We start from the raw sequence: 16,998 nt of genomic DNA, 5'->3' as shown, positions 1-16,998 counted from the left end.
TAAGAGAAATAAGGTACAGAGACAAATCGTCACTTCTCAGTTTTCAAAAATGCTATCACCATTTCGAATCCTGTGCACTGTTATGGGAATTGAGCTCTGCCATCTCTTTAAGTGATTTCCATCCATCATCAGTGCCCAGAGCCTCACGTGGCCTGAACAAAACATGGAAAAAGATCTCAACTAGGTTTGGACCTCAAAGTGACTATAATCTGACCTTGTCACCCTTTCCCGGCAACTAAGATGAAAGGAAGGGAACAAGGAAAATCTTATTCTGATACAGCCCTGAGGCATGTGAGGAAGAAGAAAACGTGGGTTGAGGACTGACAAGAGACAAATAGTCCATTTAGACAGAGCTTGTGTTTAAATGCTCTGTTTCCCTCTCTGAGCCCCTGCACTGTTGGATATCTATACCAGGGCTGCTGGAGGAAAGGATCTCCAGGAACACTGAGGAGCTAGTGCCCCATCACTGGTATGTAAAACATTTATCTGGGAAAATTATCCAGAAGTAAAAATACAGGATTTTTAGGCCATTTTAATTTTGAAGTGATAAGACATACATTGCCTCTGGTAAATGTTATTTTTCTTTAAACTTAAAAATATATGGAGAGATAGTCCATGTTCATGGATGGGGAGATGCCATCTTGTCAAGATGTCAGTTCTTTCCAACTTGACTTATAGATTTGGTGCGATTCTAATCAAAATCCCAGCAAGTTATTTTGTGGGTATTGATTAACAGACAAGTTTATATGGAGGAGCAAAAGACCCAGATTAGCCAACACAATATTGAAGGGGAAGAAAAAAGTCAGAAGACTGACACTCCCCAACTTCAAGACTTACTGTAAAGCTACTACAAAAGTACCATTACTACCAAGACAGGGTGGTACTAGTGAAAAAACACACAAATAGATCAAGAGAACAGAGTAGAGAGCCCAGAAATATACCCACACAAATATGCTCAACTAATCTTTGAAAGAAGCAAAGGTAATACACTGGAGAAAAGACAGTCTTTTCATAGTCTTTTCAACAAATGACTGGACATCCACAGGCAAAACAAAAGAATCTAGACACAGGTTTTGTACCCTTCACAAAAATTAACTCAAAATGGCTCACAGACCTAAATGTAAAATGCAAAACTATAAAATTTGTAGATCACATAGAAAAAAAATCTAGATGAGCCTGGGTTCCGTGATGACTTTTTGGATACAACACTAAATGCATGATCCATGAAAGAAAGAGCTAAGAAGCTGGACTTCACTGAAATTAAAACCTTTTGCTCTGTGAAAGACACTGTCAAGGGAATGAGAAGACAAGCCACACGCTGGGAGAAAATATTTGCAAAAGACATATCTGATAAAGAACTGCTATCCAAACTATACAAAGAACTCTCAAAACTCAACAAGAAGAAAACAACCAATTTAAAAATGGGCAAACGATCTGAACAGACACTTCACCAAAGAAGATGTACAGATGAAAAGATGTTCAACATCCTATGTCATCAGGAAAATGCTAATTAAGACAACAAGATACTTCTACACACCTATCAGAATAGCCAAAATCCAAACCACTGACACCACCAAATGCTGGCGAGGCTGTGGAGCAACAGGAACCCTCATCACTGCTGGTGGGAGTGCAAAATGGCGCCACCACTTTGGAAGACAGTTCAGCAGTTTCTTACAAAACTAAACATACTCTTACCATAAGATCCAGCAATCATACTCTTTGATATCCAAATGAGTTGAAAACTTATGCCCACACAAAAACCTGCAATGGATGTTTATAGCAGTTTAATTCCCAATTGCCAAAACTTGGAAGCAAGCAAGATGACCTTCAGTGAGCAAATGGATAAACTGGTCCATCCAGACAAGGACGATTATTTAGTGGTAAAAAGAAGTGAGTTATCAAGCCATGAAAATACATGGGGGAAACTTAAATGCATATTACTAACTGAAAGAAGCCAATCTGAAAAGGCTATATGCTGTACGATTCTAACAATATGACATTCTGGAAAAGACCAAAACTGTGGAGACAGTAAAAATATCAGTGGTTGCCAAGGGAAGGGGTGGGGGGAAGAGGCAGGGATGAAGAGGCAGAGCACAGAGGGTTTTTGTTTTCTGTTTGGTTTTTTTTCTTTTTGGGCCGCGCTCCACGGCACATGGGATCTTAGTTCCTCGACCAAGGATCGAACCTGCACCCCCTGCAGTGCAAGTGTGGAGTGTCAACCACTGGACCGCCAGGGAAGTCCCCACAGAGGGTTTTCAGGGCAGTGAAACTACTCTGTATGATGTTACAATGATGGATACACGTCATTATACATTTGTCAAAATCCAGAGAATGTACGACACCAAGAGTGAACCCAAATATAAATGATGGGCCCTGAGGGATGACAACTTGTCAACTGTAATGAACATGCCATCGGTGGGGTACGCTGATAATGGGGGAGGCTGTGTGGCGGGGGGGGTTAGGGGAAGTCTCTGCACTTCCTGCTCAATTTTGCTGTGACCCTAAAACTGCTCTAAAAAGTAAAGTCTATAAAAAAAAGCATACCATATATATATATATATACACACGACATGTGTATTATATAATATACATAAGTTATATTTAAAGACTTGAGTAACATATCTTTTCTTTTAAAGTCTCACGTTGGCTTATTTAGAAGCAAACAGGCATTTCCCCCCTTAGTGATGGGACAGCAGGTCCGCTCCAGATTTCAGCCTCTTTTTTGGGGTGGACCCCAGCTGGCAATGCAGGGCTGGGCTCCCACAGACCCGCATCCCTAACTTCAGAGGAAAGGCACTAAGAAGAGTGAGGGAAAGGCCGCCTTCGGGAGAGAAACGGGGAGTTCCTGCTTGTGAAGATGCCAGATGAAGCCGGGAGGACCCAGCAGACCCTTCCTCTGGCTGAAACCCTGTGCCTCTCCCTCAAAGACCTGTTTGGCCACCACTAGTCCTAAAGGAACAGAACAGTCATGAGACTTCTAGTTGGAGGCCACCTGAGAGGCGTGGTCCCAGGGCTGGTGAGGAGACAGAAACCCTAAGAGGGGAGTGACCGGCCAGGTCCCCCAGACGGAAGGCAACTAGCACCTGGGGCTCGCGGCAAAGGGGATGCAGCCACTGTTTCTAGCTACTTTGACCCCAGGGACATTCCAAGGGGAATAACAAACAATCACTGGTATTTTTAGCTTTAAGCATCATCACATATCATGTACCAACGTATCATATCAGCCCAGGCTAGGTCTCCCTTCTGTGGCGGGGTTCGGACGGGGTGCGGTGGAGGTGGAGAGTGGGGAAGGAGGGCTGTGGTTGCCATGCCAACAGCACCATGGCAGCTAGCTCCCATCAGGATCGCCTCTTCCATCCTGTCTCTTCCACGCCCCAAAGCACCTGGGCCACCTCCTCCTACTTTATCAAGATAGCCCCGGGGTCCTTTCTTGGGCTCCTGACTCAATTCAGGATATAAACCTTGGAGGTTAAAATGGGGGACTTTCCTCTTCAACCAGTTACGTGACTATGAGATGAATTAACACCATAGGTCTCCCTAGGGGTCTGAGCGAAAGTTGAGATGTGGGTGACTGACCCTAAATATATGAAGTAGCAATTACATCTGCGCGCGCACACACACACACACACACACACACACACACACACACACACACACACACACACAGAGAAATGCAGCAGGAGTTACTTCCCCAAATGAAACAAGTTTCTCCCTGCTGCTCAGAAATTGCAATGAGGCTTAATACGTGTAGGCAATTCCTCACCTGATTAATAGATACAAAAGACAGGTATTTATGGGCAGCAGGTATAGCAGGAGAATAAGTAGAAGCATATACAGGTTCCTATAGAGCAAAGCAAGAGGATTAGAGGTGAAAAGAGAAGATTTATCACAGCGGGGTGGGGAAGGGGGAGGGACAAAAACAAGGATTTCTCTCACAGAAAGTTAATTTACTCATTGCAATTTCAATTCACTTCCCAAAAGAGTCCGTCCTACTTATTTGTTTAGAATGCTAACAGAAATCCCCACACAAGCACAGTAAATAGACCCAAGTCAGCTCTGTGCAGTAACTGAGTTACTGGCAAGATTACTGCAGTTTACAGAAGGTATTCCGTGACATACAGGGGAACCCTGACTTTCATGGACCGTTTTAACATCGAATATAAAATATCTTCTTCAACGTCTTTCAAGTTTTTTCATTCTACGGATGAAACAAAATTTCAGGAAACAGGATAGCGCTCCACTCTGGATCAAGGTGGCATCTTGCCTCGGGATAAGAAAACCAAACAGAGAGGGGCACCAAGGGGAACCGTCGGGGATGAGAGTTACATGTGGCGAGGAGATCTACGCGAGAGTCAGGCTTACCCAGAGCAGATTAGAAACGGCATTATCATCTGTCAATGCTCCTTCTTCCTACAGGTTAAAACAAATAGGAGACACTGCAGAGGGCTGGAAGGGTAGGATCGGGTTATGGTGTCACAATCATCTTCGAGAACTCTGTGCTGGGTTCCAGGAGAAGCATGCACATGCCCACACGGTCGGGTGGCACAAACACCAAGTGAACTCATCACTCGTCAGTGGGATAATAATCTTTAATTTGGGGGTCATACCAACAGCCTTCCTTGCCCTCTTAGCCTCGTTCCTTCAACTGACTTCACGCTCTTGAATTGGGATTTCGAATTTCAATGACAGAGCCAATCAGAACACGAATGTGGCGGACTGATCTTCCTAGAATTTTCAAGGACTTGTTCTGGGGACAGCATAGACCTTAGCTTGATTCACTGACCTGACACGCTGATGGAAGCAGAGCCAGATATCAAATCCTGGTCTGTGACTCAGCTGTGGACTCGGGGCTGTAACCACAAACTCTATACAGGGTTTTTATTTCCTGAAAAAGTCTGAAACACTGATGATTATCTTGACCCAAGGGCACAGGAGTCACGTCTCTGCCTTAAATACTGAAGATGCCAAAATGGGGCTGGAATTTTAACTAATGATTTGGTGCAAATACATAACTGCAATTTAGTTGAGACAAAGAGACTCCTGCCAAAGCCCTTTTCTTTCGAACTTGGCTTCATTTCATCTCTCTCACTCTTGGGATGGGATGAGTTACTCTGAAGGAAACTGTCCACATACCATGCTCCAGTGGACACATTCCCTGCACTACAAGCCTGGCCGTACCTACAAACCAATGGGCTTTGCCATCTTTAGAACTAATTCTATACACTACAAGGGCAAAAATGTGTAAGTCAGGTTAGCAATGCCCTAAACCACGAACAGGAGGAAGGGAAGAGGCACGGCGAGAGAGAGAAAACCCAAGCTGTTCGTCGTAGGAAACGACAGGGTCCGCCAGGTAAACGATTAGCACTGTTAAGCTCCAAATCGTCAATCCTGATTTCGGCGGGATAAATTTGGAAAGCAAGGAACTGATGTTAAGTGACATCAGCTCTTGAGACATGACTGATCTTTCAGAAGGGAAAGGAAAACGCTAACTAACCTAAAATCTAACCTCAAATCTATTCATGGACCAAAAGAGTATTTTCTTCCATATAGGACCCCGGTGAGATGCGGGTTAGAGCACCGAAACTTTGTTTTGTTTTGGGACAAACCCTTTGACAGAAACAAAAACTGTTTTAGATTTTCAAGGCATCCTTTACATCATTTTTTTTAATGTGGCCGCATGACAATCTCTAATTACTCGTGTGGCTCGCATTATATTTTTACTGGACAGCATGGATTTTCACAGGGGAAGTGATTTATATAGAGGCCGGTCTCCATCTCCTGCTTCCTCTGCTTCTCCACAGGCTGTAACTCGTGGGACCCTGCTCACTGCACACAAAAGCTCGAGGAGGCCAAAGGGTGAAATGTTTCGTAACCACGAATATGTGCATTTGATGAACTCAGAAACTGTGCAGGAAGTGATGAGCTGACTGTAAATCTAGTCCCTTGTCCCTTGGTGCAAAAGATGGAAGGTTCCAGAGCCTGTGCCCCTAGCAAGTCTAGCTCCAGCCCAGGCAGCAAGCTCCCATCTGCATGGAGCACGTGTCATGAATGTCCTTCCTTCTCCAGAGAAGCGTCTGGACACCCAGCAAGCCCTGGCCGTGTCTCGAGCACCTCCCCCCGCCACCAGCTGCCCCGGGGGACTGTCTTAAGGCAGATCAGGTTCACCGCGGCTCTCCTGCTTCATCTGAGCTGGCGAAGGCGTGGCTGAAATACACGGCCTGCCCTTGGGAAGACACGAAGCTAAGGGTTTATCAGAGGCCATGGGAAAACCACCCGACCTCAACAGAACTTGCGATTTCCCAATGCCTGCTACAAAAACTGAAAACAGGTGGGCTTATTTTAACTTCAAAGAGCTTATTGTCTTGGGCTGAAGTGAACTAGGTCACTCAGCAGGAGAGTGACGGTGAGTTCACTGCTGGTGCAGAACCCACCGCATCCGTGAGCCCAAGACACCACTTCCCACTCAAGCCAGGGGCAACCGCAGTCACCTCCTCCCATCTCTCGCCTCCTGAGAACCTCTGCCTAGTGTTACGGCCATTCTGTTCTCACCCGCTACTCCCAGCCTCTGGGCTACCCAGTCTCGGATGATCTCTGTCTCCAAAGTGGGTAGAGCACTGAAATCGATTCCACTGATCACGAGGGCTCTACCTGGCTTTGTGTTTTGTAGCTTTACTTTTCACCGTGCCGTGTGGGACCTGCTAGGGAAGGTTTCTTTGCATCTTTTGACATGACCAAGAATGAAGCGCTGAAGTTATGTGTGAACCAATGATTTCAAATCAGGTTTTTAAATAGTTTGTGGGCAATGGGGATCAGTGATTTGAGGGACAGAGTTTTCTTTCACTTCCGGATCTCATTCTGGAAACCCAAATTTCCTACATGGGTGCTGTAATATCCAATTAGATTTGAGAACTTTACAAATGCCTGAGATTTAACTGCCTTTAGTCATTATCTTTAATGTCATGTCTGTCTCAAAGAAGAGAATTCAAATTGCTGTTTCAGCTTAACCTATGAAAACACAGGGGTGCCACAGGAAACAGTGTCAGAACTCTCTCCTCGCAGCCCTGTGGACACACCTCCTCTTAATGTAAGTTTCTGAACGCCTCAAGGTCACGTTCATCATTTCTGTCTTCCACGGATGCGTATTAAATTGTTTTAGATTAGAAGGGGTCCAGGTGATCATCTGGTTGTAAGTATTTTGTTTTCCTTTTTGTTTGAAGACTTTTGATCCTAGAAGCTGGCCAGTGGGGGTGTGTTACAGCGTCTACTTTGCCCCCAGCCAGCAGGTGCATCGGCAATCACCGGGCCATGCAGTGGGCAAGTCACCTTCCGCTTTCAAAGCTGGTCATCATTACTAGTAATTTAACAATTACATTTGCCTATGAAGAAATGCTTGCCCGTATCAACAACAGCGTATTACTTTTCTCGAAACTTGTAACGTACGTTGCCGTACCTTCTCAATAAAAGGCTTACCTGCTCATCATGAAACATGTCTTCAATTATGAAATAAGTCCTCACCGACCACAAGCATGTCCTTCTCTTGTATACTCCTGTTTTCAACCTCGGCACAGGACATTCAAGCCCATATTTTATATGCAACTTAGAAACGGTTAGCGGTCAATGACAGTTTTTCATTCTAAAGACTTTGATAACATTGTAAAATCAGACTTCATTTAAGAAGGTCTGAAACCCAAGTAAAAGTGCACATCCAAATTTAGGAACTTGCTTGCTGCTGCATTAGGTACGTGGTGCTGTTCACAGTTCTAGAACATCTCAGGACTTTACCTGGTGATCCACTGAAGCCGCTGTGGGACAGGCTTTAAGTGTGGACCCTCGTGGCAAGACAGTGCCATGCTGCCCGGGGTAGTAACCAGCTAAGTTATGCATGCTCGCCTGGTGGATGCACGTCCAAGCGTGATGTTAGCTAGAATGATTTTCCCGTGCACGGACAACGTTACCTTCTTCTTGAGCGACTGTCCCGCTTCTTGGATGTGCACGCTGCTGGTGACGGACGCTTTGCCATACTCCTGCTTCCTGTTAAGCCTGTTTCTCCAGTCTTCCTCACCACTCTTCTTCAACAGTGCTAATCTAAGGGGGAGACACGCCGACCAAAAAGAGTTCAGCACCAGCCCTTCCCGGTACCAGAACCACAGTTTAAGTCACCCAGAAGCCTTTGCCCAAGAAATGACCACAGCTGCCTAATTTGAATCATTCTGAATGTCACTTATTCTGAAGAAAGTCTGTCTGGAAAAATAGTACAGATGACTATATTATGTAGATTATTATATTTTCTAAGATGGCCCCAACAGTCTTAAAATCGGATTGAAATGCAGAGCTGAAAACTGACTTTCCCAGATAAAAGAGGCAACATCATTCTACCAAAGGAATATCTCTGTTTTTTTCCTTGCCTTTGGGCTGAGAGCAGGAAGGAAAATAAAAGTAAACGTCCCCAGAGAAAAATGTTTTCGAGCGATCCCTTCTGGTCACTTGATGAATTAACATTTAATGACTAAAGCTGGATAGCAGAAACGGGTTTAAAAATTTAAAGCTATTGACAATCTCTGAATATCACATGTTTTAATTACAGGTAAAAGATGACGTTAAGACGTCCTGTATTCTAAGTCCTGTTCTTTTCTTCCAAATGAACTTGGTCTTTCCAATCTGCCTTCTTAATACAGAAACTTCTCTAGAAACCCATTTTAAAGATTATCATTTCAACTTTCCTCAGGGGAAAGCTATATACAAAAACAGAATCTAATTAACTGAGGTTTTTACCTAACCTACTTTAGCTCAACTATGGTGTGACTTGATAAAAAGCTGCTTGGATGTTAAAATCAATGAAAGGCTATTCTCATGGACATGAGGCTCTTTCAGTCTCTGGCATTTAAGTTGGACAAACCCAGGAAAGATAAAAGGCACAAAAGTGGTGATCATTAAACTCATTTGAGCTGATGCTCAAACAATTTAAACATTAGGGAAAACGACGATTGGACTCCTTTCCCTTATGGTGAGTCTGATGGGCTGGGTCTTTTAAACATTCATTAATGCGTGTCCATAAAGAGTGTATTTCGAGCAACACATCAGCGCTCATTTGGCTGTTAACTCCTGTCAAGTAACCTGGTCTCCGTTCCTTACTGGTCACAGTGGGAACTGAACTAGATGGTTTCTAAGGGCCCTTCTACCGAGTGTCCTGACTCCATTAAATATTTGAATTGGAGATGGGATGAAATATATCATACTCCACGATAAAGGTTTAGCTAAGCAAATAAGAAAACAGATTTTGCAGTAAATATGACTCCATGTACATCTACAAATTCATACAGAATCATACTGTATATTTGGATTCGTTCAGTCAAATAATGGAAAGCAAGCTATAAAGAACTCCCCAAGGAGTTCAAGGGGGGCAAGGGCTTCAAACTCTGGACCTCTCCCCTTTCCCGACCTCTTCCTTTTCCTTCCCTTCCCTTCTGCTATGTGACAGCAGATAAGACCCAACATTCACTCCACAAAGCTGGTATAACGCCGCCTCATTTACCTGTGATGTTGTGATTTATAATAAATATATACTTGGTCTTTGCCCCCTTTCCTGGCACAGAGCTCCTACAACTGCTGGAATTTTCTGAATGATGAGAGTGGTAATGCTATCTTATGTGGACGAGGTGACTTTTGGAAGCATCTAAGTGTGGGCTTGTTGCCAGGAGAACCAACCCTGTGATTAGAGGGTTGGAACTTTCAGTGCCTCCCCCCCCCCCCCCCCCCCCCCCGCCCCCAGCTGACCTCCAGGGCGGAGGAAGCGGCTGGAGATTAACTACATCATTGGCCATTGGTGATTCAACTCAATCAGGCCTATGTAATGAAGCCTCCATAAAAAAGCCAAAAGGACAGGGTTCCGAGAGTTCTTGGGATGGCAGACAGGCGGAGGTCTGGGGAGGGCGGTGCGCCTCCTGAGGGCATGAAACTCCACACCATCTCCTCACACCTCGCCTGTGCGTCTCTTCCATCTGGCTGTGCCTTAGTTACCTTCTTTGATAATAAACTTGAAGTCTAGTAAATAAATGTATTTCTCTGAGTTCTGTGAGCCACTCTAGCAAAGTAATTGAGTCCAAGGAGAAGGTTGTTGGAACCTCCAGTCTGTAGCCGGTTGGTAGGTCAGAAGCACAGGTGACAGCCTGGACTTGTCACTGGTGTCTGCAGAAAGGGGGAGGGGCGGTGTTGTGGGACAGGGCGCTTACCCTGTGGGGTCTGATGCTGTCTCCGGGTAGACAGCAGCAGAACTGGGTGGAACTGTAGGACACCCAGCTGGTGTCAGACAATGGCTTGATGGTGAGAGAAAAAATCCACACTGGAAACTAGAGTCAGAATCTTATGTCTAAGACCCTCCTTGCTCTCATTTAGCCCCGAAGTCTATAATCTATGATGTCTGGCAATACTCTGCATCTACAAGGGCTGGTTCATGTACTTGGAAACAGATTCTAATTTCCTTTAAGGGTTTCCATCTAAATGCCAGACTATATAAAGACTAAGATTTATCTTTCCTCCAATTATTCTGAGTGAGTCAGTTTTATTCTAACAGGAAAAAATAATCAAATAAAATCAAATCATGAAAAGAAATCATGAGTATTTGCATGCTGCAGTAGAGCTTTCAAAGCGTCTATAAAGGAGACTTCCAAAAGGTAAGCATGCCAGCACCACCCAAATGAAGATGTATTTCCAATTCCTCATCTTGTGAACGTGGACATTCATCTCATGGATACTCTCCTGACCGCTCAGAACCAGCTCTGACTTCACCCTTGACCTAGACCAGTAGTTATTCATCTTGGCTACCTTACCTTGGTAATCAGATTAGAGTCCAAGTGATTTCAGAGAAATTAAAAAAATCAAATGCAGCCTCAGAAGTTGCGTTTATTAAAAAGAATGCACTACGGCCTTCAAGGGCCTTCTCAAAAATAAGGTCCCAGACGTCTGAAGCCATGCCAACATCAGCTAAATAATCACGTGGCCACCCTGGTGGCTGCGCGGAGGAAGGGAAAACTGCTTTAGAAAAAGGCGAAGTATGGATCTGCAATCGCCTTGTAGTCCACCGCATACCCACTCCGCTGACCTGCTCAGCAACCTCTAAGACACTGGATATTGTTCCGAATGAGACAGGGGTGCACACACAGGCCAAGGATGTCACTGCCCCGGCCACCGGCATGTCACCGGGGCGGGGGGCTCTGGCTCCAACCCCGGCGCATCCTGGCTTCTCTCACCAGTTGTGTGGAAGCTGACCAGGCACGTTTTCGCTCTCATGTGTTAGGGACTGCACTGTAATTCTGGCTTTTTTATATATTTCCCCCCTCTCCTGGGATAGCCTTCAAAGAATTCCTCCATTCCAACAGCCTGAAATCTTGCTATTACATACGCTGGCAGGGTCATCCTCAGGAACTTCCAAAGACCACAGAGTAACCAAAATAATACGGAAGAAGCGGTGCTTCAGTGGAGCCCACCTGGTATCAGGCCCAGCCGGAGCCTGCAGAGTGCAAGTGACGGAAAACAAGCAACACGCACTGAAACATACATGTATCACTCCTGTCCGCTTAGATTTCCGACCTGGTGTTGTTGGACAAGCTGAGGAGGGCGGGTGCCTTCTCTCCTGCGATCTCATGACGCTCCTGAGTCCCCGCAGACCACCGTGCGCTGCAGGGGGCTGGGGTGGGTCGGGGGCAAGCGTCTGGCCCTGCACCTACCATAAATTACTGCCTATGCAGCTCAAACAGCTGTCGGCACTTTTAACGTCCACCAAGTCCAAGTGCTACTTGCAGGGCTGGGATGTTGAGCGCCTGGGCATCTGCTTAGTCTGAGGCTGAGAACCCGCGAGTTATTCACCCCAAGGCCTGGCCGGGGCCACCGTGATGGGTGCTTGCCAGGCCACTGGGGAACTGGCTCTCCCTCCAGCCACAGCCCATGCTTTCCCAGCAGGGAACACTGGCCCGAGGCGGGCTGTGTCAGCAGCAGTGCTCTGACAGCCCTGCTCGACTGCAACAGGTTTTGCAAGCTCACGGCAGCCAGGGCTGGGTCAGAGCACGGGCCGGCCAACTGAGTGCCTCTAAGACGCAGTACTCTTTTCTCCTCCCTCCTTTAAAAATGCCCCCTCATTTCAGAGGATCGCGGACACCACACAGATAAGGCTGAACAGCACGGGTTAGTCCTTAGATCGGATCTTGGCCTTGGCTGGTTTATAGGCTGGAGGAGTGAACTAATATGTCTTTTATATGAGGTCAAATCAAAGCTCAGAAAAGGAGGCAGCAAAGGAAGGACACCTCTGTCCGTAATGCCAACACAAATCCGGGGCCCTCCAGTGGCTGAAATCTCCGGGCCGCAAGGTAAGAACCTTGAGTCTGACTGGGTGGAAGGTGGGGCTCGCGGGGAACACAGGGGGACCCCAGCCAGGCCCTATAAGGCAGGAGTCTGCAGGCTCAGCCAGAGGCATGGGCGACCTCTTCAACATTCCTGGGAGTTCAATACATCCTTACGCTCCATCAAGTTCCCGGTGGAAGGACGGCTCTTCTGCCTTTTTTAGTCATCTTCTCCCCCCGAAAATGAAAACACAGAGCAGTTGTTTCAGTAACGGTGGAAAAAAGATTTCTAAAAGCCTGATAAACTTCTAAAGAGGTGTCAAAGGTTTTATCCCTAAATAACACAAAATATATTCGATTTACCATGGTTTTCAAAGACGTGTCCCACAAGGGACAATTTCAACCCAAACCACGTAGGCAGTTATGAAACAGTGGTTTTATTAATCCAATGGGAAAAGCAGAACATATCCTTAACTTGATGTTTAGTTATGATCCAAACTTGACGCTCGAGATGTCAGAAAAGATGAAAGAAAAGGACCTTTTAGATATGTTTCCCCGACCGTCAAACATGTTCTAAAATAGGAAGGTATGGAGGATTTCCTCTAATTTCTCAGTTGCTACCCTTTCGTAAGTCTTAGTTTATATCTACGAAATGGGGATAGTATTGCCTCCTTCGAAGGGCTGTCTTCAGCCCTCAATAAGGTCACACAGGGGAAATGCCTTGGGCAGCCTAGGAGCCTCGGTGGTCCTCGGTACGCAGGACTTAAGATGCTCAAGTCCTGAGCCGGAAAGAGACAGACGCGCAAGATCAAGGAAGGCAGAACCACATCCTCAGGCTGCAGCTGCTTAGAAGAAACGATGAAGGAAATTGACAAAGTCCCGTCACTACTTCTGAAGAGTCTGAAACGTGAAAGTGAAATTTGAAACAAGTGACGCGAAGATCACGTGAGTTGAGGAAATTAGTACAGGAGGAGGGTGCGCTCTTCCGAGCACTGCTGTCCAGTTAGAAGTTCTGCCCTCTAACCGATGTCCCCCCGTGAGCACACGCGTCAGCTGCTGAAACGCTGACCTGAACACACGGCAGCCTTGTCACGTGTACTGAGGGGAAGAGTGGACGACCAGCCCCTGGGGGTGGTCCTATTGGCCACGTGGCCCCAGAGGCCACTGGAATTCAACCTCTCCTTCCGCGAAATGAGGCGGTCAGAGGAATTAGAATAAGGTTTAAAAGTTCTGTTTTATGTCATCTCAAAAAAGGAAAGCCCAAATGAATATAAGAAGAGCATTCTTATTTTTAATGGTCAAGCTTCATTATTTTATTTTAACAGAAGGGAGTAATAGAGACCCCCGCCCTTGGGGAAAAGCTATCGCATATGGCCCGTAAAGATATACAGCTTTAGCAAAGTACAAATAAAAGTACCATCAACATAAGGGGGGGGGTAAGATCTCTGGCAATGTATTTTGTTTTGGCATAATTTATTACAAACATAAATGCTAAATAGTGTCCCTCCTCCTTTGTTAAATGTACAGTTTGACAATTAAACTGAATAGCTGAAAATTTAAGAAGCATTCTCATGATCATGCTTCTGGACAGGATGGGACCAGCAGCCCGTTGGATCTGTGAGAAGCGCCACCTCCCACCAGCCAGGAGGTCCGTGTGTATGCGGTCGGCTTTGAACACCCTTCCAGGCAGCTCACAGCAACCTTACAGCCACCCTTCATCTCCTCAGACACCTACAAAGCCCGGGTTAGGGACATGCACCTTTACCGCATCTCGCGTTTTTTAAAAATTACAATTTTACAGCAGGATTAAAACTGTTTCCAGAAAGAGAGAAACTAAAATGCACTAAAAACAGGCAAGTGAACCAAGAATGACTGCATAGCAGATAGGACATCTGATGAAGTTTTTTTGTGTAACAGACAGAATATACCCCAAGATGGGGAATCTCTTTAAAAGCCTTTGAAATAAGGGGTATATTATTATTTTCTACTGGAATTTTACCCCAAGGATGTTTTCTGATGGGTAAAGCATCAGAACTTGTGTATAAGTGGATACTTACCATTATTTCCCTTAAATGGTACCTCGTCCTTCTCACCTAACCAGTTATCAATAGTTGGGTCTCTGGAGGGTGTGGAGAAGAAAAGGGAACCTCCTGCACTGCTGGTGGGAATGTAAATTGCTGCAGCCACTGTGGAGAACAGCACGCAGGCTCCTCAAAAAACTAAAAATAGAGCTACCATACGATCCTGCAATCCCACTCCTGGGCACATATCCAGAGAAAACTATAATTCGAAAAGATACATGCACCCCTATGTTCACAGCAGCTGTATTCACAGTAGCCAAGACATGGAAACAACCTAAATGTCCATCGACAGATGAATGGATAAAGAAGATGTGGTACATGTACACAGTGGAATATTACTCAGCCACGAACAAGAATGAAATAACGCCATTTGCAGCAACATGGTTGCGGCTAGACATCATCATACTAAGTGAAGTAGGTCAGACAAAGAAAGACAAATATTATATGATATCACTTATACGTGGAACCTAAAAAATAATCCAATGAGCTTATTTACAAAACAGACTCATAGAAAACAAACTTATGGTTATCAAAGGGGAAAAGTGGGGGGGAGGGATAAATTAGAAGTATGGGATTCACATACACACACTACTATATATAAGATAAACAAACCCTACTGTACAGCACAGGGAACTATATTGTACATCTTATAATAACCTATAATGGAAAAGAATCTGAAAAAAATGTACATGTAACTGAATCACTTTGCTGTACACCTAAAACTAACACAATGTTGTAAATCAACTATACTTCAATTTAAAAAAAAAAGTGAGGTATCTGGGATGAAACCCTCTTTGAGTCAGTTTCTGTGGAGAGGACTTCATTCCAGAATGGGCCAAACTGCTTCCCTGATCCAAGTGTCACTCCCTGCATTTAGCTCCACCCCTTTGGCCCCAACACCCACGCCTCCTCAGTCTGGCCAGTGCCGCTCAGAGCAAGAAAACTCCTGAACAGTGGAGGTGCTAAGGAGGGATCAGCGTGGGCGGAACCATACTTCTGCCAATCAAATTGGGAAATTCACGAGAACATTCCGGACCCAGTCCTCCTGTCACTCACATCCTCCGCTAAAGGCTAACACAGAAAATACAACCGCAAATATTTCACTCCGATTCTTTGTATCTGTCCCCTTTATCTCCTCTGAACCCTCCGTGACTCTTTGAATGAAATGAGCGCTCAGTGTTATTTAATCCTCAAATGTAGTCTTTCATAGCTATTACCTGATAGGAAATGTCTAAATGCAGTGCAGAAGAGTCACCCATTTTACTTTCTGTGAAATAAACAAAACTCAGATTCTAATCCCGAGGATTTCTGTCCTAAATGTTAATTTTTATCCATTCCCTCCGCATATAATTTACACTGACAAACAGTCACAAGCAGTGGACACGTTCAATTTCAAGCCATGTGTATCTGAAAGGGAAAGAGCCCAGCTCTCTGCTCCCGTCACTGGCTGGTCAGAGAACCGAGTATAAAAAAAGAAAACAGAAGCACCAACAAAAGAACAGGCAAAAGCCTGTTTCTGTTTGTCTCCTCGTCTGAGTCTTGAAGCGGCATCTACCAGCGTCAGGAAACCAGGCATGGGGATAAAGGCGGTTTCCTCTCAGATGCCCTGAGAGCACAGTCCCTCTGGTAGCTGGATTCATGAGTTTCTATCTCTGCCCATTCCTCAGATCTTTTTCTAAAAGTAAGTTGTACGACGCCCTCCCACCAGTAGAGTTCCTTCTCAATCATTAAATCTCGTTACCTTTCTTTAATGGACATGGTTTTGCTGGGAGAGTCGAGGATGCCCTCCGCCGCGGGTGCTTTGATCTCTTCAGCAGCAAACATTGCACACGGACTCCGACAGCGCTTCTCCTGCGGATGTTCAGAGGGATCTTGCTGCTTCCAGGACACGGGGGTTGCAGTCTGAGCGACTGGTCTCCCAGCAGCTGCGCCTGCCTGCTCAGCAGTGAGATCCAGGAACTCTGCCGCTGGGAAGCAACGGAGCCCTGTCAGCACTTACTCCCCTGCGCAAGCATTCTTCGAGCCCTTCACCCCGACCCCGACCCCGGATGACCCGCACTTGGAGTTCAGTCCGTGGGCACATGGCAGGCTACCCAATCCACTTGGATTTATGCAAATCTAGGGCATGCTCTAGTCCCTGAGAAAACCAAACTTCCCCGTGGATGACTCCACCCAGCGACTTCTTTTGTGACAACTGGTCTTTTCCTGCGTGCGACACACAGGAAGTCGGTTTGGACTACACGCTGCAGAATGTTTCTACGCCTCCAAGACAATACTTTGACATTTCACATGGGTCAGACTCCCAAAGCAAAGCCACTATTATAACTGACACACTATCATTTTATGGAAATGCAGAAAGAGAATTACAGTGCCACGCAGCACGGCTTGCCAGTCCGCACGAGAAGGATCTAGGAAGAGAACCTGAAACCCAGAGACTGGGCTCCAGCCCTATCCCCTATATGCTCACCCAGCCCGGGACCTTTGGGGTCACCAATTTCTAAAAGGGGCCAAAAGAGCTAGGGTTCACAAGGCTGTCGTGTCAGTTAACGTGACAAAAGTCATCAAAAACCCTTATCAAGATGTGG

The 16,998-nt window shown here is 45.7% G+C and overlaps 1 protein-coding gene across 4 annotated transcripts in view; it reads right to left on the bottom strand.

Moving 5' to 3' along the window:
• Positions 1-16,998, bottom strand: part of SVIL (supervillin) — a 234,683-nt gene that overhangs the window by 41,699 nt on the left and 175,986 nt on the right. For 2 of the 4 annotated variants that reach the window (XM_049706465.1, XM_049706463.1), the window contains 4 exons: positions 16,155-16,380; positions 7,956-8,085; positions 4,363-4,410; positions 3,764-3,841 (listed from right to left, as the gene is read on the bottom strand). In XM_049706465.1, the coding sequence (XP_049562422.1) occupies positions 3,764-3,841; positions 4,363-4,410; positions 7,956-8,085; positions 16,155-16,380 (482 nt within the window). The remainder of the gene's footprint in view (positions 1-3,763; positions 3,842-4,362; positions 4,411-7,955; positions 8,086-16,154; positions 16,381-16,998) is intronic. The other 2 variants (XM_049706464.1, XM_049706466.1) reach the window with 1 other exon arrangement.

The sequence above is a fragment of the Orcinus orca genome, chromosome 2, assembly GCF_937001465.1.
Source record: "Orcinus orca chromosome 2, mOrcOrc1.1, whole genome shotgun sequence".
Lineage (NCBI taxonomy): Eukaryota > Metazoa > Chordata > Mammalia > Artiodactyla > Delphinidae > Orcinus > Orcinus orca.
Note: the sequence above shows the minus strand (reverse complement) of the source record. Positions and strands in the feature narration are given on the sequence as shown.